We start from the raw sequence: 21522 nt of genomic DNA, 5'->3' as shown, positions 1-21522 counted from the left end.
ATGTTCAGGACGGCCGGGTCCTGTTTTAAATGACAATGCACTTCAACCGTAAAATCTTTGCATAATTATTGTGAAACATCTCTACTCTCGGTCCAACGGCCCACTCTGAAGTTTCAGAGGGTTTTAAGTACAGTAAGATTTGCCAGTGAAAACCGAAGGGCCAAAGTCATCATTTAACATTTACAACAAGCAATAAACATGGACAATTTGAGGGAAGAAGAGATAAGCAAACATTTAAATGAAAGGGATCATTTACTCACCCTCATGTCGTTCCAAAACCTGAATGACTGTCTTCCTTCTGTGGAAAACAGATGGTTTTCAGGACTGTTCACGCTGCTCTTTTCCATACACTGAAAGCATGAAGTGTAAAACAATGTGCACAATATTTCAAGTCTTTGGAATTCATATGATACAGTAGCTTTGTGTGAGGAGCTCACTGAAATTGAATCCAGTAATAGTATGAAATGTAGCCAGTAAACGCTTGGCTAAATCATCTATCACACTCCTGTGTGTTTAGTCATTATTTTCGACTGGGATATAGAATGTGAAGGGAAACAATGGGGGGGGAAATGTCATGCATCAGTAAAACATGTGTTTGCCATTGGATTGTTATCTTGACTATGTTTAGTTCTGGTGGTGTTTGTCATGTTCCTTGGTTTAAGACTCAAAGTTCACAGATTAGCTGAAAGACTTAGCCTACAGATTGCGGTTGTTTTGAGGGGAGAACAATCTTTTCCCCTTCATTTTAAATCAACAACAACAAAAATATGATGCTGAATTTACACGAGTATCTTCTCTGAGATAAGCAAATGGATTCAAATGAAAAGACATATTTCTATTTAAAAAATACTTCTACGGGCAAATTGCTCTAGATTCCTCAAATTACAAGTTATTAAGGCTAAGTAAGTTAGATACATAGAACATTTATAAATCATACAGAAATTAACAGTAAGCCTATAACATCCATTCAAGTAACAGTTATGAAGAAGGGCTGTACTCACCATTTGGTTAGGGATGCCCCCTTGTGGCTTCACTGAAAATATAGATAGATGATAATAATATAGGCTATATAATGTTGTTCCAAAACAATGTGCTTATTTTTCGACCGAAAATAAAGGGATGTTCACGCGTCTCGTTTCAACGTAATGAGAGTTAATGAAAACACACAGACACAAACAAAAGGCAGCATCAAAGTAATTTGTTCTTTTCTTTTGCTGCCATTGTAAAGACGACGGTAATCTGTCCGTCAGCCTAGTTTTCATCCGCTTTAACGCTTGCGGCCGTTAAATTCAACATGGCGTCTCACTCAAAACAATATGGCGTCTCACTCGATGAGGAACAACAATCTTAGTCTAGAGAGCATTTTATTAGTAACACTCGGTGTGGTGGAGTCATGGTGATGAATATGTTCATTCAAGAAACTCTTCTCAGAGAAATAAATTGGTGAGAAATATTGGTAATTCTAGTACTAATCTAAGAGATTGACCTCCGTTTACAGGCTTATCTTTCATTGAACAGATAAAATAAAATGTGCTTTCATGGCCAATCATGTTATCAAATATGTTCTGTCACCTTCAGGACATTGTGAACCCTCTTAAACCACATATTATTATACAATAAACCCCATAACAACTGGACGCCTCTCTCAATTTGACTGTAATCTTTATTGCAACCCACATTGTTAACGTGTATGAAACGTATAAACATGCATGTAGACAGAAAACTGATAGGACCTGAGCTCTTTTGGACGCCAAGTGTGCTCTTAATTTGAATAATGCGAGTCGTCCACCCGATTGTTAGCAAACAGAAAAGCCAATGAAAACCACTGGAAAGTAAAGAGTTTTTATGAAGCAAACAAAACAGTAACACATGAAGGACAAGGTCAGCCTCATACAGATAAATTAAGCGCATCACCGCATCCCATGACCAAAAGAAACCACAATAACTTAAAGTGCGCTTTATAATATACACAATTCAGAAGTTATTTCACGTTTCGTTTCATAGGACACATAAAAAAACATATTTTGGAAGTTTAACAGTCATCCTGCAAGGTAAAGCACACATCGTTCTGTTAAGCAGACATGTTGTCACAGAATGTCCAACCGAGGCCAGGGCCGAAAAGGCAAAGTGACGATTTTACTGTGATACTGCAGAACAAAACTCAAGAACAGAAGTGTGTTAAGGCTTCAGAATGCATCCACACAGAGAGAGATCGGAGAGGCATATGCTTTTCCTCAAAAAGAAAAGAAAATCAAATGCATTCAAAGGAATATTTCACCCAAAAATGAAACATTTACTCACCCTTATGTTGTTTCAAACCCATATAACTAGATTTCTTCCATGAAATGCAAAAGCTGCAAGCCTTTATGATACTACTTTGCATACAACCAAAGTTCAAGCTAAAAAAAAATGCATTTTAAAAACACAAAAATGCACTATATTCCAATCGTTTTGTGTGAGGAACAGACCAGAACGTAAGCATTTAGATTGCATGCTGCAAGGTTTTTGGCCAATAATGGCTTACATTTTGCTCTGTTCCTCACACAAAGCTATCAGATGATTTCAGAAGATGTGGTATATAGTGCACAAGTCGTATGCACTACTAAACCCAGTACTTGGAACAACACGAGGGCAAATAAATAAATGACAGTTTCTATTTTAAGGTGAAAAGTTGAGCTGGGCTCTGTGCAAAACAAAAACAACTTCGTAAAATTATTCAGAATAGTTATGAAAAATAAAGAATCATTCTGCGCATTTATATTACTCCCTGCACAAATACAAATCCGACACACATTCTACTATTCACATCATGTGCTGAAATTATAGACAAAATGTTTGAAGTAACACTTTATATACAGCCAAAGAAACGGAGAAGACTCTTTGGTCAACTTGAAGTTCCTTATCAATGTTTTTCAATATCAAATGACACTCACACAAAACAAAAAACGGTGCTAAGAATGTTTAACCCATTTGAATAACACATTATCTCTGCATATGATGAGTCGCTCACAATTTTGACAGGTATGTCATCACGAAAGTTTAGAAACATGGACCGTCGTCTCTTTATACAGATCAATGATGACTTTAAAGTTCTGGACGTTTCAACAGTTCAGGACAAAAAAGAGGTATCACCTCACATAAGTTCAGGTAGTATGGCGTCTAGATCGTCTAGAATGCGTCCACCCCTTCAGCACGATTCCTTCAATGTACCCAAAATCCGGCAACCAAACGGACCAAAGGAAGAAAGCGGTCGGAGTCTGTGGCTCTCTGGTGAGGGTCAGATGCCAGTTACAGGAACAGCGGTTTGGTTGATCTCTGGGCGGTTTTGTTTTGCTTTCTCAACCTCACTCCATTTTAGACATCTCATACTTGGTGGTCATGATCTCCTGTGTGAAAATCATGCGTTAATTAATCAAATGTATATGTAAATGTGACAGAAATACATACAAGTGATGGATACAACAACGGAAATTACATTTTAATGATGCTCTAATCCACACATCTGACATTTCAAAATTTACAATACAATCTTTGTCCGTTTTTTCCCCTTCATTTCCAACATTAATAACCTTAATGATCTGTGCCATACGATTATACTTAATGCAACACACCATAACATATCCATCTGCAATAGTATAAATAAACTACAATATAAATAAAAAGAGTTTCCATACCTCATCTGAGTCGAGAAGAACAGGAAGAGCTCTGAAAATAAGAGATGTGAATAATTAGAAACTGACATGGGAAGTTTGTATGTGTGTGTGTTTGTATAACAGAAAATGACCTACACATCAGAAAGAGAGGTAGGAATATTCTCCTCCACCCACTTCAAGTCGTCATCCTGAAACAATTAAAATATTTTATTATTTTGCATTTTATAATGTATTATTTTTAGTGCTGTCAAACGATTAAAATATTTAATCGCGATTAATCGCATTAATGTCATAGTTAACTCACAATTAATCGCACATTTTTATTTATTCTAAATGTCCCTTGATTTCTTTTTGTCCCATTATTTTTTCTTATTTTAATGCTCTTATCAACATAGAAAAGTGGATCGGCTTGCTTTGTTCAAATGTTTGTTTTATTGAAAACAACATTGGCATACTTTAGTGTTCGATTTCACACCAACATTCTCACTTGGAGCAAATAATCTCACACAATGTAACACTGCCCATCAATAAAAGGGTGAAACAAATACTTTGTTGCACAAACAGCCCCTTCAACAGCCCTTTCTAAGGGATCAAAACAGGGTGATACAAAATAAAATTACAAAGTGCACATGCAAGGTAAACTAGGACTCCGCCTATAGTGCAGTTAAACCAGGGGTCGCCAACTAGTGGACTCCGGTCCGAATCCGGACCGCGAGATGCGTCCATCCGGACCGCGAAGCCTTTTGACATAATGAAACAGTTAACGTTGCAATGCTCAGTTACTACGTTCAGACCCAGACGCGCTGTCAAGCATGCAGTGAAGAAGAGACTGATGGTGCGTTCACACCGGACGCGAATGACGCGACATGCACGCCGCTTAATCCGCGCCGCAGAATGTCTATTTGCGTCTTTGCATTGACTTAAATCACTCGCGCAAAACGCTTCATTCGCGTCTGGTGTGAAAGCACCATCAGAGCAGAAAGCAGCGCTCAAGACAAGCACTTTTAGTTGAAGACCCCTGAGTTAAACCATGGCATAATACGTTTCTCATTTCGGCGTCTCACGCTTGCCATCCACGTCTACTCTTTTAATGGCCCAAACGAGTGCGGGCAGCCGCAGCGTGCCTGATGTTTTGTTTCCGGTCTAGCTACATCCGGAGTGGTGTTGGAGTTTTTCTAACGTTACTAGTTGTTGCAACAGCATGTGAAAAAACTACAAAGTTTGTTAGACCAAAAAGAACGTTAATCTCGCGATAAAAAAATTGACGCCGTTAAAATAGGTTTGCGTTAACGTCGTTAATAACGCGTTTAACTGACAGCACTAATTATTTTATTTATTATGGGCAGTTATTTATATTATATTTTAGAGCTGCACGACTAATCGTTAAAAGATTTGGGATCTCGATTATAACACCTAGGACTGGATTAAAAGTTTATAGTTCAGATATAAACTCTGATGTCTACGGAAGTAACAAAATAGAGCAAATCACTTTTTGAAAGTTACTTTACGCTTCGAATAACGATTGAGCCAATTACATGGTTACACCACTAGGTGGAGACAAGTGACTTCATTTTTATTTGTCATTAAATCATTCATTCAAGAGATTTGTTCAAAAACACTGAGTCTTTATGAGCGAGTCATTGAATCATTCAATCAAACTGATTTTTTTGTGTGAAAATTAATTCAAATTAATTAATTATTTTATTAAATAGACTGCTGCAATTAACAGTTTGTCAGAACCTCTAGTAAATTGCGTTATTTTGTTTAGTTGTCTATTCAGAATCATGGGAGAATTGTGATCTCTATTTTAAACAAAAAAATTGTTATTGTCAATTTATCCATATATATACCAGGGCTCCAGACTAACTAACTATTTTCACTAGGAGCACAGTGGCCCCCAACTGAAAATTTTAGGGGCACAACCAGAAAATGGCAGCACCTTTAAACTTTTAGTTTTACAAATCACACTAAAAATAATATTAAAATTGGATCATATTTAGAGCTTTGAAGTGCTGGAAAAAGTGTGAAACACTTGAAAAGTGCTTGAATTTCACTCTCAAAAGGTTGTACGAACCCTGAGATGAATAATGAAAAAAAAAACATTTGACTATTTCTTCCACAATACCATGGGGTGTTACTACATTAAATCCATGGTGAATGTTTATGATTTGTGGACTGAAACCCCTGAATGTTTCAAAATGTTTCTCCTGGTCTCCACTTCAGCTCTGTTGGATCTGATATCTGTGGTTTATAACAGAGAATTCTGCACCAAACGCTTCCCACTAGGTCTCGCAGTAGCGGTGTTATTAATACTGTGGTGAATTCAAATGCTTTCTCACTGGATCTCCCAGCGCTGTTTAGTAATGGTGTCGCGTGATCGAGATCGGCCCGTGTATGAGCTCGCGTTGCGATGTCTATTATTGCTCCGAGCTGATAAATGGTCCACGCAGCACAGCTCAAATGAGTAGCGCCGTTCCGTTCCGCTTTTGTTTCATTTGCCGTCCGATGTTCCTCATATGTAACAGAAATGGCAGCTCTTATCAGTTGAGCATCAGTGCGACCACCAACCAAATTCAGTCGCACCAGCAAGAAAAAAGGTTGCAAAATGTGACCATTTAGTCGCAGTCTGGAGCCCTGTATACACATATACAGTACAGAGTCTCTCCAGTTCACCAAAGCTGCATTTTTTAAAACAAAAACAATAATGTGAAATATTATTAAATATTATTAAAATGTAAAATAAGAGTTTTCTTTTTGAATATATTGTAAAATGTAATTTATTCCTGTGATGCAAAGCTGAATTTTCAGCATCATTACTCCAGTCTTCAGTCACATGATCCTTGAGAAATCATTCTAATATGATGATTTGCTGCTCAAGAAACATTTATGATTATTAACAATATTGAAAACAGTTGTGCTGTTTATTTTTATGGAAAACCATGATACATTTTTTCAGGATTCTTTGATGAATAGAAAAATCAAAAGAACAGCATTTAAATAAATAAATAAACAACAATGATGTCTATGGTAGCGATCAAAATAAGGTGATTCGGTCTATTTTGAGAATTGTGGTATCTATTTTAAACAAAAAAATATTATGCACATTTCTGTTTTGTAACATTATAAATGTCTTTACTGTCACTTTTGATCAATTTAATGCATCTTTGCTGAATAAAAATTGCGTAAAAAGTGATGTTGCTGTAAAAGTATATACATTTTATAACTATATGTGAGAGTTATATATTAACACTGACCGGATTAGCTGCTGCAGGCTTCACTGTTCCATTGGTTTCCGTCTTAGCAGCCCTCAACTTTATCCCATCAGCTGAAGATGAAAGAATGCATATGAATTGGTTTCATTTCCACACCATTTCCATACAGTGCAAAAATATTAAGTGAAAACCTCAAGACTTATAGATAACGTGTTACTGACCAATATTCGCAGACACCAGAAACTCTTCAATCTCCTCATCATCCGAGTCGTCCATGAGCGGTGTGAACGCATACCTGCACACAGAGCACATGGGTGCCGCTTTAGAAGATATACATAGGATTTGGAACATAAAGATGTCATTGTCAGTATGCTTGCCTTTGGTTGTTGGCGGACGGCCTCCACAGAAACATGATGACCAGCAGAATGATGGAGAAGAGGAACCTCCAGAAAGCGTCGTCCACCCACAGCTCCATCCAGTCCTGCTCATAAACACAGAAGAACCAGATTTAGGTGTTCTGGATCTGCTCCAATCTGAGTAGAGCTGTAACCTCAGAGGGTTCAGATACTCACCGCCTGGCAGTCTGATAACCGGAACTTCTTTGTTGTCCAAACCATGAAAATAATGGAGGCTGAAACACGCCACAAATAAATGACCCTGGACTGGAGTTTTTTTGCTCTATTCAGTGACACTTCATGCCTTATACTCACCGAGAACAGCAAAGATGAGTGTGTTGGTGAAGTGTCTGTACAAAGACAACTTCACTGGGTTTCTTCTGAGTTTTAGAGTCTTAATGGTTTGTGCCAGACTGACAAATATGTGAGATATAGTCAAGGAAATGAGACACAGGCTTACAGTAACAACAAACTAGGAATATTCTGTGCTGTTATTAACCAAATTTTGGTGCTTAATGTTGCATGTTAATGTTGAATAACGTAAAAAAAATATGCAACTATAACACTGTTTCAAAAGTATAACCATGCACATAAATGTTAGACAAGAAACATACTCTACACAATATATACAAGTGATATATTTGATACATTTTGTATATTATAATATGCATATTATTTATAATATATTTAATTGTAATGAACCTGACTGCATAAGAAAACATAGTATTTCACTACCAATTCAAATTTTGGGGGTCAGCAAGATTTTTTAAATTATTTTGAAAGAAGTCTCGTGCTCACCAAAGCAGTAAATATTCAATCCAAAATACAGTGAAAAGAGTGAAAATGTACAATTTAAAATAACTGTTTTCTATTTGAATATATTCACATTTTTTCAGGATTCTTTGATTAATATGAAGTTCAAAAGAACAGCATTTATGTGAAATATAAATATTTTGTACCATTATAAAAGTCTTTACTGTCACATTTGATCAACTTAATGCATCCTTGCTGAATAAAAGTATTAGTTTCTTTTAAAGCTATCTGACCCTTATAAAAGTCTTTACTGTCACATTTGATCAACTTAATGTATCCTTGCTGAATAAAAGTATTAGTTTCTTTTAAAGCTATCTGACCCTTATAAAAGTCTTTACTGTCACATTTGATCAACTTAATGTATCCTTGCTGAATAAAAGTATTAGTTTCTTCTAAAGCTATCTGACCCCTAACTTTTGAACTGTAGTGTAGTAGCTTCCATTATATGGATCTTTACAGTAAACATATTCATTTACACAGAGAAGGACATGTCCAAATTGTATATGGTAATCAACAGACGCACACGCATAGACATTATGCAGAAAATAAAAGGGATTATTCTTTTTAGCATTGTGCTTAGTAAGAAAAGCATACGGCATCATGCAGGAACAAATATGGCCACTACAGCCCAATAGACACATTGTGCAGGGGCAAAGACGCAAACACGGCTCCCCAAAAGGATATCCACCAACACAGAGAGGAGTCAAGCAGAGCCAGGGGAATGTTGGCTAGCAGGGCCAGGTCAGAGTCTTTAGCCTGAGAGAGAGAGAGAGATGCACAGAGGCAGGAAAATAAGGAATAGGAAACAGCAGGAACGGATTCATCGTCTGGTTTACATGCTTTTTTTGGGTGGTAAATAATGGCGGAAATACCAGTAAATTGACGAGTGCCAACCTTAATAAATCACCTCGCATGATTCATTTAAATACTGTAAGACTGGAAAAAATCCTCTAAGAATTACTTTCATTTACGTGTCTTTCCTTTCACCTGCAGCTTCCCCCATCCCTCCTCCAGAATTCACCCAAAATCTACATGGTTTAATGTGAATTCTCACTATACATGTACATATACATATATATCATATACTCTACATGTTTGATATTGTTTGAAATGTCTCAGTGCGCCTGGTACAAAGATCTCACCCACACACAAGTAAACCATGGTGGGTGTGCCTTCGGCTATTTGGTCTTTATTAATGTAAATTCCCATTGTTAACACATGCTTCCATTTGAAAGAGGTTTCTGTCTTGGTCTGAGTATTTAAGGAGATGTTTTCAGAAGGGTCAGGCGAACTTTTACATCGTTCAGCCCGTAACGCTGAGTGATACATCTAGTCTCCTAGATGCTCAGTGTTATGTGATTTTCAGAAGTCAGGTATCCATATTTTATTCTTTACTTCAGAGTATTTGATATTATGTATGGATTATCTTTGAATTGATTATGTAATTGGCGTTACACATTTACCTGACTTTTAATAAATTGTTACATTTGGATTTATTCTGATTTACTCTGGAATTATTAATAATCTCTAGTAGATTATGATGATTTATAATTACAAGATTATAACGAGTATAATTTCAATAAAGGGTTAAACAGAATAATTAAATGTGTAGTTAAACTATTAAATATAAATTACCAAATAACCAATTGGCATTATATCCTAAATTCGAGATTATGATAAAATAGAGTCAGATAAAGATGAATTGGAATTAAATCCCATTGCCCATCTGAAAAGACCAAACGCGCAATAGACCTTCACCCACGGATCGTTAGCCTTCATTGGGACGATTGATCGGGCCTTACAATACTCTCCTCCCATAAATACTGCATCTGAAAGGGAAACTCCTAGAAAAGCATATGCAATAAGATCAGCCGCAAAAATAACTCTGTCTTCGCCTTTTCACTGCGTGCCTTTAGTAGTTTTTTAACAGCAAAAGAGGGTTTGCGCTGGCTCAAGCTGTAAGTAAATCTGGCCCTTGATGTTGTAAATGTTAAATCGACATCAACTAAGATTAATACATGCTGTTGGTTCATGTTAACAAATGTCAAGAACTAATGTGAAACCTCGTTGTAAACTGATACCCTGTTATCAAATGAAGTCTTCATAATCTAACAGGTTTGAGAAGCTCATCGGAAGGATATGAACCAGATGGCCGAAGAATCAAACACAGCAAGTACAACGTAAGCAATGAGGGATGGTCCATTATCGCGACCCTTGCAGATCAACATTCACCAATCACATTCATTATTGACAACAAATATATGCTTGCAACTCTAAAGCCCTAATGATGCCTGACAGTTACATAGCAGTTTAAATTATACAATTGTATTAGAGAAAATGGGGAAGTGTGAATGGTTTAAGATGCTCCAGGATGCCAGCTTTACCCCAGTGATCCTCAGAACGCCCTCAATCGCAGCGAATGCGAAGTACAGCACACCCAGACCCACCACTCTGTGCATGACGGTGCCTAAACGCGGTCTGAGGACACAAAAACATCATCATCTCACGCACTGTACAACCACTCAATCATCCTGAAACCTGCCAATCAATGCTTTCATCACTCACTTGACAATGCCATAGCCCAGACTGACGATGATGACGAGCAAACGGGCCAGGGTCCTCTTCAGAGCAGAGATGAGCTCAGCGAAGATCAGCAGACCCTGAGCTGGAGAGACAAATATAAAGAATAAAACTATTAAATATAACCAACTATTAAATCTATAGAACCCTATAGGTCTATAGAAAGATAGCACAAGGACACTTTTCAAATAAAACATTGTACAAAAAAAGATTTGTTCAATTTGAATTGATAAAAATTCCTCTAGTGTTGAAAATGAGGACAAAAGGATGCCTGTTTGTACCGGAGGAGAGCTGCCTTCATGCACTGCTGAGCAAACGTTTGGGGTCAAAATTATGTTTTTTTTTTTTTAAAGAAATGAACACTTTTATTCCATAAGAATGCATTAAATTGATCAAAAGTGACAGTAAAGACAATTTATGTTGCTTATAAATGCTGTTTCACATTCTGTTCATCAAAGAATATCACAATTTCCACAAAAATATGAAGCAGCACATATATCATCATTGATGATAATCATAAATGTTTCTTGAGCATCAAATCATCATATTTTAATGGATTTCTGAAGGATCATGTGACACTGAAGACTGGAGTAACGATGCTGAAAATTCAGCTTTGATCACAGGAATAAATTACATTTTACAATATATTCACATAGAAAACTGTTATTTTAAATTGTAATAATATTTCACAATATTCTTGTTGTTTTACTGTATTTTTGCTCAAACAAATACAGCCTCGGTAAGCAAAAGAAGCCTTTTAACAGCATTTTGTTTTTTAATTTACTGATCCCAAACCTTTAAATGGTAGTGTACATCTAATAAAAATGACAATATCCTATATGGCACTATTTTATCTCACCCAATGACATTCAGATTTACGTGTCCACATTTGTTTGGCCATTGTAAGAGAAGTTATGAAACTGAGAAATAAAGAGTGTTAGAGTGTATTCTGACTAACATGCAGATCCCACGTTGTTAGTGTTCTGATATTCAGCACAGAAGACGGCCTTCTCTATCATGCCCAAAAATATGACTCCTGCTATCCAGAACTGGATCCTCAGCAGGTCTTTCCAGTAGCAGGACGACCAGACGAACCAGAGCAGAGCGTACAAAATGTACACCATACACATCACCATGTAGAACTGAAGAAAAGAGACAGAACAATGTGTTATCCTTCCTTTATTTAAATTCACCATTTACACAACTTGTGTGTTTTGGCCATTCATTTACACGTTCAATTGGCACATTGACATGTTTTTGGTGGCATGAAAACCTTTGAAATCGGGTTTCAAAGTGCACATATTTTGACACCTTAAATCACGTGTCTGATTGAGGAGAGATGTGCTTTTACTTTTCTAAGTTAACAGTTAATCTGGTTAATGATAAAAAAAAAAATCTACTAAAAAATCTTAGGGTATGTTTACATGACAACGATGTAATAAAAATTTAAGTTTTACAACGTTGTCGTGACGATCCCCGTTGGCGTTCACACAGATCCTTGACAACAACATTAACACACTTTGTCTTTCTTTACAAAGTGGCATCACATCTACTGGCAGGGCATTAGAATACAGCATTTTTAATGTTTTCACGGATCTGTCTGAACGGGGAATGTTGTAAAACTTAAATTTTTTAGTACATCGTTGTGATGTAAAGATTTTTTGTAGATTTTTTTTTTATCATCCACCAGATTAACTGTCCACTTAGAAAAGTAAAAGCACATCTCTCCTCAACCAGACACATGATTTAAGGTGTCACTCATGTTCACAGTAGAGGGTTTTCAAACCTCTCCCGTCCCATCCCAACCCCCCCAAAAAACTGGGGGAAAATCCCGTCCCACTCCCAGTAGAATGACTCCCATTCCCTCCCACTCCAGTGTTGTGCTTTTTTGGCCGGAATCTGTCAGTTACAGTAAAAATTCCAGTACAGATCACAGCCCACTTAGCTGAATAAAAATCCAAAATGTAGTTTTTGTTATTTTATTGAACTGAAAGCCAGCTTAAACAATGCACACAAATTAAATCATCTATGCAAACACACGCGCAGTAAATGTCTTGCAGCTGGAGTATGCCGTTTTCACGCCGTCTTTTTGGTTACTTCAGACTGCCCAGAAATGTCAGTGAGCACAACTGAGGTATCTTTTTCCGACAGTAATCGGTGCACCGTGGCTTTCATGTATGACTCTATTTTGATTAAAATTTTCCGGCTACAAAGTGCATGGGCAAGCCTCCTTCTCTTATATTATTGGTGGTTGGCATTGGCATACCAACTTGGTGCATTACCGCCACCAACTGTGTGGAGCCCGTCATTCACTGAACCAGCCACACCAAAGCAAACAGGAGAGCATAAAGAGACAGGGCAACTAGAATTGAGTTCAAAATTAAATCTTATAGTTAATTTATATAAACTATATTTTTGTGTATATAGTTGGTATCATAGTGTTATTATGATTCCCGGTCCTGCCCACTCCGGCTGACATTTTTTCCTCTCCCGTCCCAATCACATGATTAATAGTGATTTTGTTTACCGAAAAAATGTCAGCCTCTAGTTCACAGCACAAATAGGGCAGGACAAGTTTAACAGGGCCTAGGGATTTAATTATGACTTATGTCAGTAAGATTTTTTTATAAAGAAATGAAGACATTTATTCAGCAAGAATGCATTAAACTGATCAAAAGTGAGGGTTGAGAAAATTTCCATTCATCAAAGAATCTTTTTCACAAAAATATGAAAGCGTTTTCAAAAAGGATAATAATCATAAATGTCATCAAATCATCATAGAATTATTTCTGAAGGATCATGTGACCGTAATGATGCTGAAAATTCAGCTTTGATCACAGGAATAAATTACATTTTACAGTATATTTGCACAGAAAACTATAATATTTTATAACTTTATTATAATATATTACTGTTTTTACAGTTTTTTTTCAAATAAATTCAAAAATATTCATAAACAAATCTTACCAACACCAACATTTAGAACTAGTGTATATTTTATTATAACACTGATCATATTGCAGTTGCACCAATAAACAAATGACACAGCCAATGAGAAACTGAACTACTTACGATCATGAGAGGCCATTCGGTGACAGAGAGAAAGCCGTGGGTTCCCTTCATCATAACACTGACTAAAACACACAATTTAGACAAGCAATGAGATAAGATCATCATGTACATGCACAGAAACAGCTAAATATTAGGGGTGGGAATCTTTTGAAACCTCACAGTTTGTGATTCTTGAGTTCAAATATCATAGTAGATTTTATTCTAGTTTATTGTTGTGTTACTTTTCCTATATTTGACTGTGGTAGACAGTTTAATAGGTTTCTAAGAAAAAAATCCCACTGAATTAAATGTGAACTATCCCATTTTAGTCAACCTAATTTTATAACAAATACAATAGAAAAAAAATATACAGATGAATGTTTTTCAGGTACAGTAGCCTAGGTTTATTTAGCATGTAGTAAGAAATACTACATAAATTGAATAATCAAATGTAAAAATAAAACGTATTGTCTTCACTGTATGAATTAAATATAAATTGATACATATTAAAGATACGAACGTGATCAAAGTCAAAAGCGGCTGAGTGATTTTTTATTATTAACATTAATGAAAAAGAAGGCAACCGTTTATGAGGCTGCTGTCCCTTTAAGGATCAATGAAATGATCTGGTTTTCTCCTACGTTCGTGTAGGACATAACAGACTGTGTTTACATGAATACTCTACACAACGTGCATTTTGACAATTGTTTGCATGTGTGTGTATTTGACCATGCAAGAGCAATAAGCAGTGAAAGAGCACTGAATTGGGGATTGCATGCATCTGAGAGGCGGCATCTGCATTGAGTCTTTTATCGTGTCTTATTGAGATTAATACGAGCAGATAAGGTAATTAGGCTTACAGGTTAAATTCCAGTTGACATCTTGTTTGCTTGGATGAATTGACACCACCAGCAGATAGGGCCCATCCCTCCAGGTCGTAGCAATCACATTTTCCTTCAAACAAAGAAATGATGTGCCATTACGTAACAAATCCTCAATCTTTTACTCTTGCCAAATAGGCAAATACGCCATATATTATGTCCCAGAGTGTGTTACCTTTGCTTCAGCCTCAGCAACAGGGGAACTTGTGAAACTGCCTTCCTAAAATGAGAAAAACAAAAATACACCTCTCTTAGATGTTTGAAGAACAATCAGGCTTTTGATTGAAGCAGGTCAAAAGTTAACGCCAACTACCTGTACTTCGCCATCCACTGTAGCCGCTTTCAGTGTTTTTGGTTCTGCTTTTGATTTCTGCAGATAAATATGTAAGAGACAACATAAAAAAAAAGAAGAAGCAAGTAACATTTAATCTCATAACATGCAATTATGAAATAACACCAGCTGATTGTCAGGAAGTTGAAAGAGGTTGTAAACAAGACACTCATATAGGGCTGGGCGGTATATTGGGTTTGTATGATATATCAATATATTTTTTAGAAACGATATGGAATGAGGCAATACCGTTTTATCGATATACAGTAGATTTATACGAGGAAAATAGCGGAGTATCCAGAGTGAGCTGATGCAGGGAAAGTGCATGATACAATTTGTCCTCAACATGACGCATGCTTTATATAAAGGGCTTCAAAATAACTGGTAAGATATAGTTAACACGTATAGTTTAAAGCAGCTTGCCAAGTCTTGTGCTGACGGACAGATCAATACTTGCGCTGTTTAATGCGTTTGAAATGTGGTGCTTTCCTAAGGGATGCATCGAATGTTCGGCAACCGAAATTATAAATGAATAAATGAAAAGACAGAATAAATTTAACCGAACAATGACTTTTTTTAATGACGCAATCAAATATAGCAACCAGCGCCTGTGAGAGAGAGGCGCGCACGCTTCTAGATGCAGCAAACATGTCGGAAGTGTGGAAGCATTAAAGCGTCCGAGATAGACGCACAAATGGCCGTTTGCAGACACTGTCTAAGCACCCTCCAATGCAAGCAAGAGCACCCTCAGTTGATACTGTAATAATATATTGGCAAATGCTCCAGTGCATATTTGTGTCTGTAGAACGTCATCCATTTACAACGTGTTTCTGCAGCGGTGACAGGCTCGCAAAACCTCTCATGAACAAACAAACAAAGTGTAGACACGAATCGGTGTAAGTAAGATATGTATTGTGCATTGTTAGCAGCTTCCTTGAACTTTGCACTTTGTGAGATCGCGATGAACTGACATAGCGACGTTTAGTGATCGCAAATGGAACGGTCTACAGTCTACATAATCCATTGAATAAAACTATTGTTTTTCCTGTTGCAAAAAGGATTAATGGCCAACTGAACGCTGCAAAATATCAGAAGTGACAATGAAATAGTAACATCTGCACTAGAGCACCCTCAGTGATTTCAGAAGCACCCTCAGTGATTTGATTATGAGACCTGTATAATAGGCCAAAGATCATTTAAGATAGCCATATATTTTGTATTTATTTTTAATATTTAAAAAATGTATTTTATGTTACATTGTGCTTTGTTTGTATAATGTCTGCTAGAATGCTAAAAAATGTTCAGTGTTAAATAAATATTTTTTAAATTGTAGTTGTCCTTTATTTTTCTATAATAAAAAAAAAGCGCAACAAAATAGTAAAAAGCAAACTTTTACTATTTAATTTATGCAATGGTGAAAAAATTGGCAAAAAACGCGTTCGGTTTTCGGCTTCGGCCAAGTGTTTTTTTATTATTCGGCATCGGACAAGAATTTTCGTTTCAGTGCATCCCTGGTTTTCCTCGGTGCGTAACTTACATTTCACAGGGATATTCTCCATCTGTAAATGTTACAAAGTAATGCAAATATGTCCATTTGGCTGTCCAGAGAGGGTGAGCCTTCTGCATGTGAATCTCCACTAAAATTCAGGCTTCCGTGAACGAGCGCCGCTGTGTGCATGCGCGCCAAACAGACAGAGCGCAATAGAATAGGAACGCAATAATTCTGACTAAAATATACATATTTCAAAAAATATGTTTGTTTATAGCCTTCAATATCAACATTTTTTCTAGGACATCATTGGGCAGGATGTGAAATAAATGAATTATTATTCAAATAAATACAGATTTCTTTTTATCCAAATAGAAAAACTTAGAAAATACCGGGATATATACTGTGTAACGCCATTCAACCAAAAAATACAGAGATATGATTTTTTGGCCATATCGCCCAGCCCTACACTCATTTGACATTATTGAGAGCGATTCTTATACATCATGATAGTATTTGTTGAACTGCCTTTAAATTTGTGCTTATTTTAATCGATTTTTAATTCTATCACATTTGAAGGGGAAATGTGCTTTTCACGAAAATAGTCATAACGCAAAAATAAATGTGTTATTTATAGCCAATGTATTTATACTGTTAATGCAAAATGAATTTATTTTTAAATATGTAAAACAAATTATAGATAAATGTCTCAGACCAGTGTTGTCACTAAACAAAACTATTAAATATTAATTTATTTTGTTAGTTGAAATAAAGCAGAAATAAATGTAAATAATAGATGAAAAACTTACATTTTAAAACACATTTTTAAATGATTTATTAAGTGATATTACTAAAATAAAACAACTTTTATTAACTAAAAATAATAATATTAATAAAAATGGTAACCGTTTACAATTATGTCTAATTTGTTAACATTAGTTAATGCATTAACTAACAATATTTTTTACAGCATTTATTAATGTTAGATAATAAAAATGTTCTTGTTCATGTTAGTTCACAGTACATTAACTAATGATGTTACAAATGTATTAGTAAATGTTGAGATGAACATTAGTTAAAGGTGCACTATGTAACATTTTTTCAGTAAAATATCCAAAAAACACCGCCGGCGACTATGCCATAATAAAAGTCCCACTGCTCATCAATCGCTAACAATCGCTCCAGCGGTTCCTCAGCTCCACAACACTCGCTCCTGCTCTGCTTCACTACAGTAACGTTAATAATCACATCAACATGATTTCTGCCCGAGTCCTATCCCGATTCTTTCCCACCCGCTGTGAGGTGAAGACCACATGTCCTAAGAGTCTGCGCTCAAACTTGCCGTCATCAAACTACGCCTTTGTTTAGAATAGGCGACCTCTAGTGGACGGAAAAGTTACATAGTGCACCTTTAATATTAATAATGCTGTAGAGGTATTGTTTATTCTTAGTTCATGTTAACAAATGAAACGGAAAGTGTTACCTTAAAAAAATATATGAAAGAAATAAATAAAAATATTTAAACAAATATATGAATAAAAGTGACAAAAGCACATAACAAAAATGACAGTTTTAAAAATATATATTTGAAATATTAATACATAGAATAAATAATACTAAAATAACACTGACCTGGACTTATTTTCCCCCACAAATATAAATAAATCAAGCAGGTCAAAAATGAGGCAACAGCAGCTGCATTACTGAATGAAATCAAGTGTTGCAAACGTACATTGAACATGGGGAAGATGTGCATGTCACTGCGGCAGGACAATTCCCTGTATCTGTGCTGAATAAACTCTCCGGGTCCGAGAGGGTTCGGGTCCATACTCTTACCCCGGCTCAGTGGCGTCTTTTCATACATTTCCTGAGCGAGCAAGCAAACAAACAAAGGATCAGCAAAGAAAGAACAACACGCATGGCTGCTGTAATAAGCATATGGTGCCACTCACTTCAATATTGTTGTACTCATTGTGACATGGGTAATGCTTCAAAAACCACTGAATGGTGAACCCCACTTCTTCTGGGCATCCAAAGGATGTCACTGCAAGGAGAATAAATGCATAACAATCATAATGTGTTTATTAAGCTTGGTCTTTGATATATGCAAAACAACAACAACAACAACATACCTTTCAGTTGAATGTCAGTGTCCTTATACATGGATTTTCTTACTAATAAAGGTCTTGATGTCTAGAAAAGAGAATATTGAGTTACTGAAAACAATGTAACAGGACATATAGAAAACATACATGTGCAAAACCTTACAGTTTCTTTCAGAGAAAGCGTTCACTAGTAAATTAAACTGCTGCGAATGCGTTATGGCATTGTCTTACAGGGACAGCCACTGGAAACCTCAGTGGAAATATTAGACAGGTCTTTAAATATTTGATAAGACCTTGTCACAAACTTTACACAGCTCATATGGTGGCAGCGTCACAGTCAAAAGTAATAAAGTAAAATCCTCAGTTTGCAGGGAAAGGCTCAATTTATTGCTATCAGGTTCTTCTGTTGTCTTACAGCAAATATTGACACATTTTCTCTTTGTTTTATCAACACCTTGCTTCTTTGCATTGTGTCCTTCGTGGCTAATGATTAAACTGCCCTGGGTATATTGTAAATAATATAATTTATGGCACAATGTGAATGAGAGAACTTCCTCTGGGAATGAATCTATCTCGTGTCTCCAGCCATACATATGTGGATATAAACATATATATTTACTGTAAAATACAAACATATGATCATGACAGCACTATTCAATATCATCTCTCAAATGGGGTTTATTACTGCAGCCCTTCATGTCTGTTAAATGAGTAACAAGAGCACAATATTACGTTTTGCAGAGCTGTAGTTTGAATCTCTGAGCTAGAGAGATTCCCCATGTTACACACATTAGCGATATACTCCAACAATTTAGCAGTATTTCATAATCTTAATGACTCCGACAGCTGTTTCATAACGTTTTATTCTAATTTCTAGTGGTTGTCTTAACAACAGTAACGTAAAAACATACATAACCCATAAACTAAATATGCCATGGTATCTAATATTAGCTGTTAGCATTTGGCCTCTTCGCTCAATCTCGTCTATTTATAATCAAAAATATCATCCAATCTCACATTAAGCACTGTAATAGTCCACATGCCCATCTCTGGAGCGCCGTTAACTCCATTTAAAGATGAAATGATGAATAAAAATGGGATAAAAGAGAGCAAACGCCAGCTGTCCCGTATCCACCGGCAGCTTCCGACGGCCATGTTTACTGACCAGAGACGCTCGCAACCCTCGCGCGGACGCGGACACACACACCTGTGCGTGCGCGTGACACGACACGTCATGTCTTCGTTCCGCTTCGTTCACGTCTCAAAACATCCTTTCTCATAAATTTGACATTAAGCAATAGCAACTAAAACATTATTGACATGTTATTGACAGGCTTAAAATGGATTACATATGGTTTGTGCATGCAGTGCGCCTACATTTATTAATGTTTCCATTTAACACATTAATAATAACCCTTACGAAAATTAACCATGGTTTAATTACAAATAAAACAAACGAAAGCTATGTTTTTTTGTAGTTAAACCATGGTAACCACATTAACTAATTTGTAATAAAATTGTGGTTATAAAAATGGTAATCAATCCTCCCCCCAAAAAAACATGGTTACTACACTTTTACTATAATAAAAACATTGATTAATTTCCGTTAGGGAATATTAATAATAAATATAGCTTCAAACAATTATCAGGGCTAAGCACAACAGAAGAAAACAAGCTAGCAGCAGCTCAAATGCAAAAATGAGTAAATTAAGACATTTGGAGACAAATTTAAGCAAAAAAGGTTGAATATCCACAAATACATTGAGTTGTAATGAGATGTAATTGCTTATAATATAATTTAATTTCAATTTTTGAGTACCTTCAGCAGGGCACGGTGCCGAAGGCACATTAGTTTCGTGTAACGAACGATTTGCCAAAATATAGCAATTATGCAAAACCATTGCAGTTACAGCTTTGGATGTTTATTGTGTAGTTAAAATTACGGCCATGTTTTTCAAGGTACACCAATGTCATAGTGGACTATGATAGCAACTGAAACTGCATGTCAATAAGACCAACGGTACTAAAGTTGGAACCAATTCCATGTTTTGTTCAATTATAGCACCACCAAGAGGTGCAGTCCCTCTGCTTTTTGTGTCCTCCATACATAAGCGTCAAATTTGGTGAAAATATCTAATTTTGTTTAGGAGTTATAGACATTTATATTTATGAGCACATATGACCCACAGCCGACTTTGCATCTCTAGCAAAATTTTGATATTTGGATAGTAATGTATTAGGCAACAACCCATGATTCCGATGATTTCGTCTCGATCGGACTAACGGTTTCAAAGATATTTGCAAAAGTTGTTTAAACGCTAAATCACAACATTGCACAAACCATAAGGCAAAGCCTAGCATGTTTGGTATCGTTGGTCTCGGCAAGGATTCAGGAATCTAAGGAGAAAATAAGTAAACCAAATCCAAAGTTATAAGCATGTGAATATTTGATTTTACCAGTAGGTGGCGCTGGCTGAAACCTCTCAGGCTCCTCTTCAGGGCATTGTGCCGATGACAGTGCCCTATCATACGCCCGGCGCAATGTGACGCAAGTGTTTTTTGCTAGTTTCAGCCCGACACAGTTATCATTTTCACGTCCAGCACCATGTTGTTTAAATAGCAAATGCACTTGCGCCCAGAAGCGTTTCGTTTTTCCATAATCTAGCAAAAGTGGATTTGGACACGCCCTAAGTGCACCTGCCATGTACTTCAGACCATGCATTAAAATCAGGCCCGTACTGAGTTTCGTAATGATATACTAATGTGTAAAAAAAAAAAAAAGCATTTTACTACAAAATTCAAAATGGCCGATATGAAATTATTTTGATAAAATTTGACTCGGCATGCTGCTCCAAATCTAACGCGCAAATCGTTCAGAAGTAAGAAGCAAAAATAGCCTTTTTCCGTATCTCTGGACCAGTAGGTGGCGCTGCACCGAAACAGTATGTAGCCTCAGGTCATGCTTGTAATGACCAAGTTTGGTCTGAATACGCTAAAGCGTTACAGAAGTGT

At 36.3% G+C, this 21522-nt stretch overlaps 1 protein-coding gene across 2 annotated transcripts; it reads right to left on the bottom strand.

Moving 5' to 3' along the window:
- Window positions 1–1646: 1646 nt before the first annotated feature.
- On the bottom strand, window positions 1647–19689 carry tmem87b (transmembrane protein 87B). Of its 2 annotated transcripts, none has more exons than XM_079843586.1 (20): window positions 19528–19689; window positions 18538–18598; window positions 18358–18449; window positions 18138–18272; window positions 14899–14955; window positions 14761–14805; window positions 14565–14658; window positions 13726–13787; window positions 11612–11795; window positions 10639–10738; window positions 10458–10551; window positions 8758–8829; window positions 7576–7684; window positions 7438–7496; window positions 7243–7346; window positions 7087–7160; window positions 6908–6978; window positions 3789–3841; window positions 3675–3705; window positions 1647–3386 (listed from the first exon to the last, which is right to left on the bottom strand). In XM_079843586.1, the coding sequence occupies exons 1-20, from the start codon at window positions 19663–19665 to the stop codon at window positions 3345–3347; spliced, it is 1677 nt and encodes a 558-aa protein (XP_079699712.1). In that variant the 5' UTR covers window positions 19666–19689; the 3' UTR covers window positions 1647–3344. The 2 variants fall into 2 exon arrangements, with proteins under 2 accessions (XP_079699712.1, XP_079699713.1); XM_079843587.1 differs by lacking the exon at window positions 8758–8829 and adding an exon at window positions 10215–10286 and having other exon boundaries at window positions 19528–19687.
- Between the last annotated feature and the right edge of the window lie 1833 nt (window positions 19690–21522).

The sequence above is a fragment of the Gobio gobio genome, assembly GCF_949357685.1.
Source record: "Gobio gobio genome assembly, chromosome: 18".
Classification (NCBI taxonomy): Eukaryota; Metazoa; Chordata; class Actinopteri; order Cypriniformes; family Gobionidae; genus Gobio; species Gobio gobio.
Note: the sequence above shows the minus strand (reverse complement) of the source record. Positions and strands in the feature narration are given on the sequence as shown.

What these genes read in the sequence shown, in the direction of transcription:
- tmem87b (XM_079843586.1), bottom strand. Translation starts at nt 19,665, where the DNA reads ATGGCCGTCGGAAGCTGCCGGTGGATACGGGACAGCTGGCGTTTGCTC. An exon ending in CACTGACATTCAACTGAAAG is followed by an intron (nt 18,450 to 18,537) that starts GTATGTTGTTGT and finishes TTCTCCTTGCAG; the next exon opens with TGACATCCTTTGGATGCCCA. An exon ending in CTGGGCTATGGCATTGTCAA is followed by an intron (nt 10,552 to 10,638) that starts GTGAGTGATGAA and finishes TTGTGTCCTCAG; the next exon opens with ACCGCGTTTAGGCACCGTCA.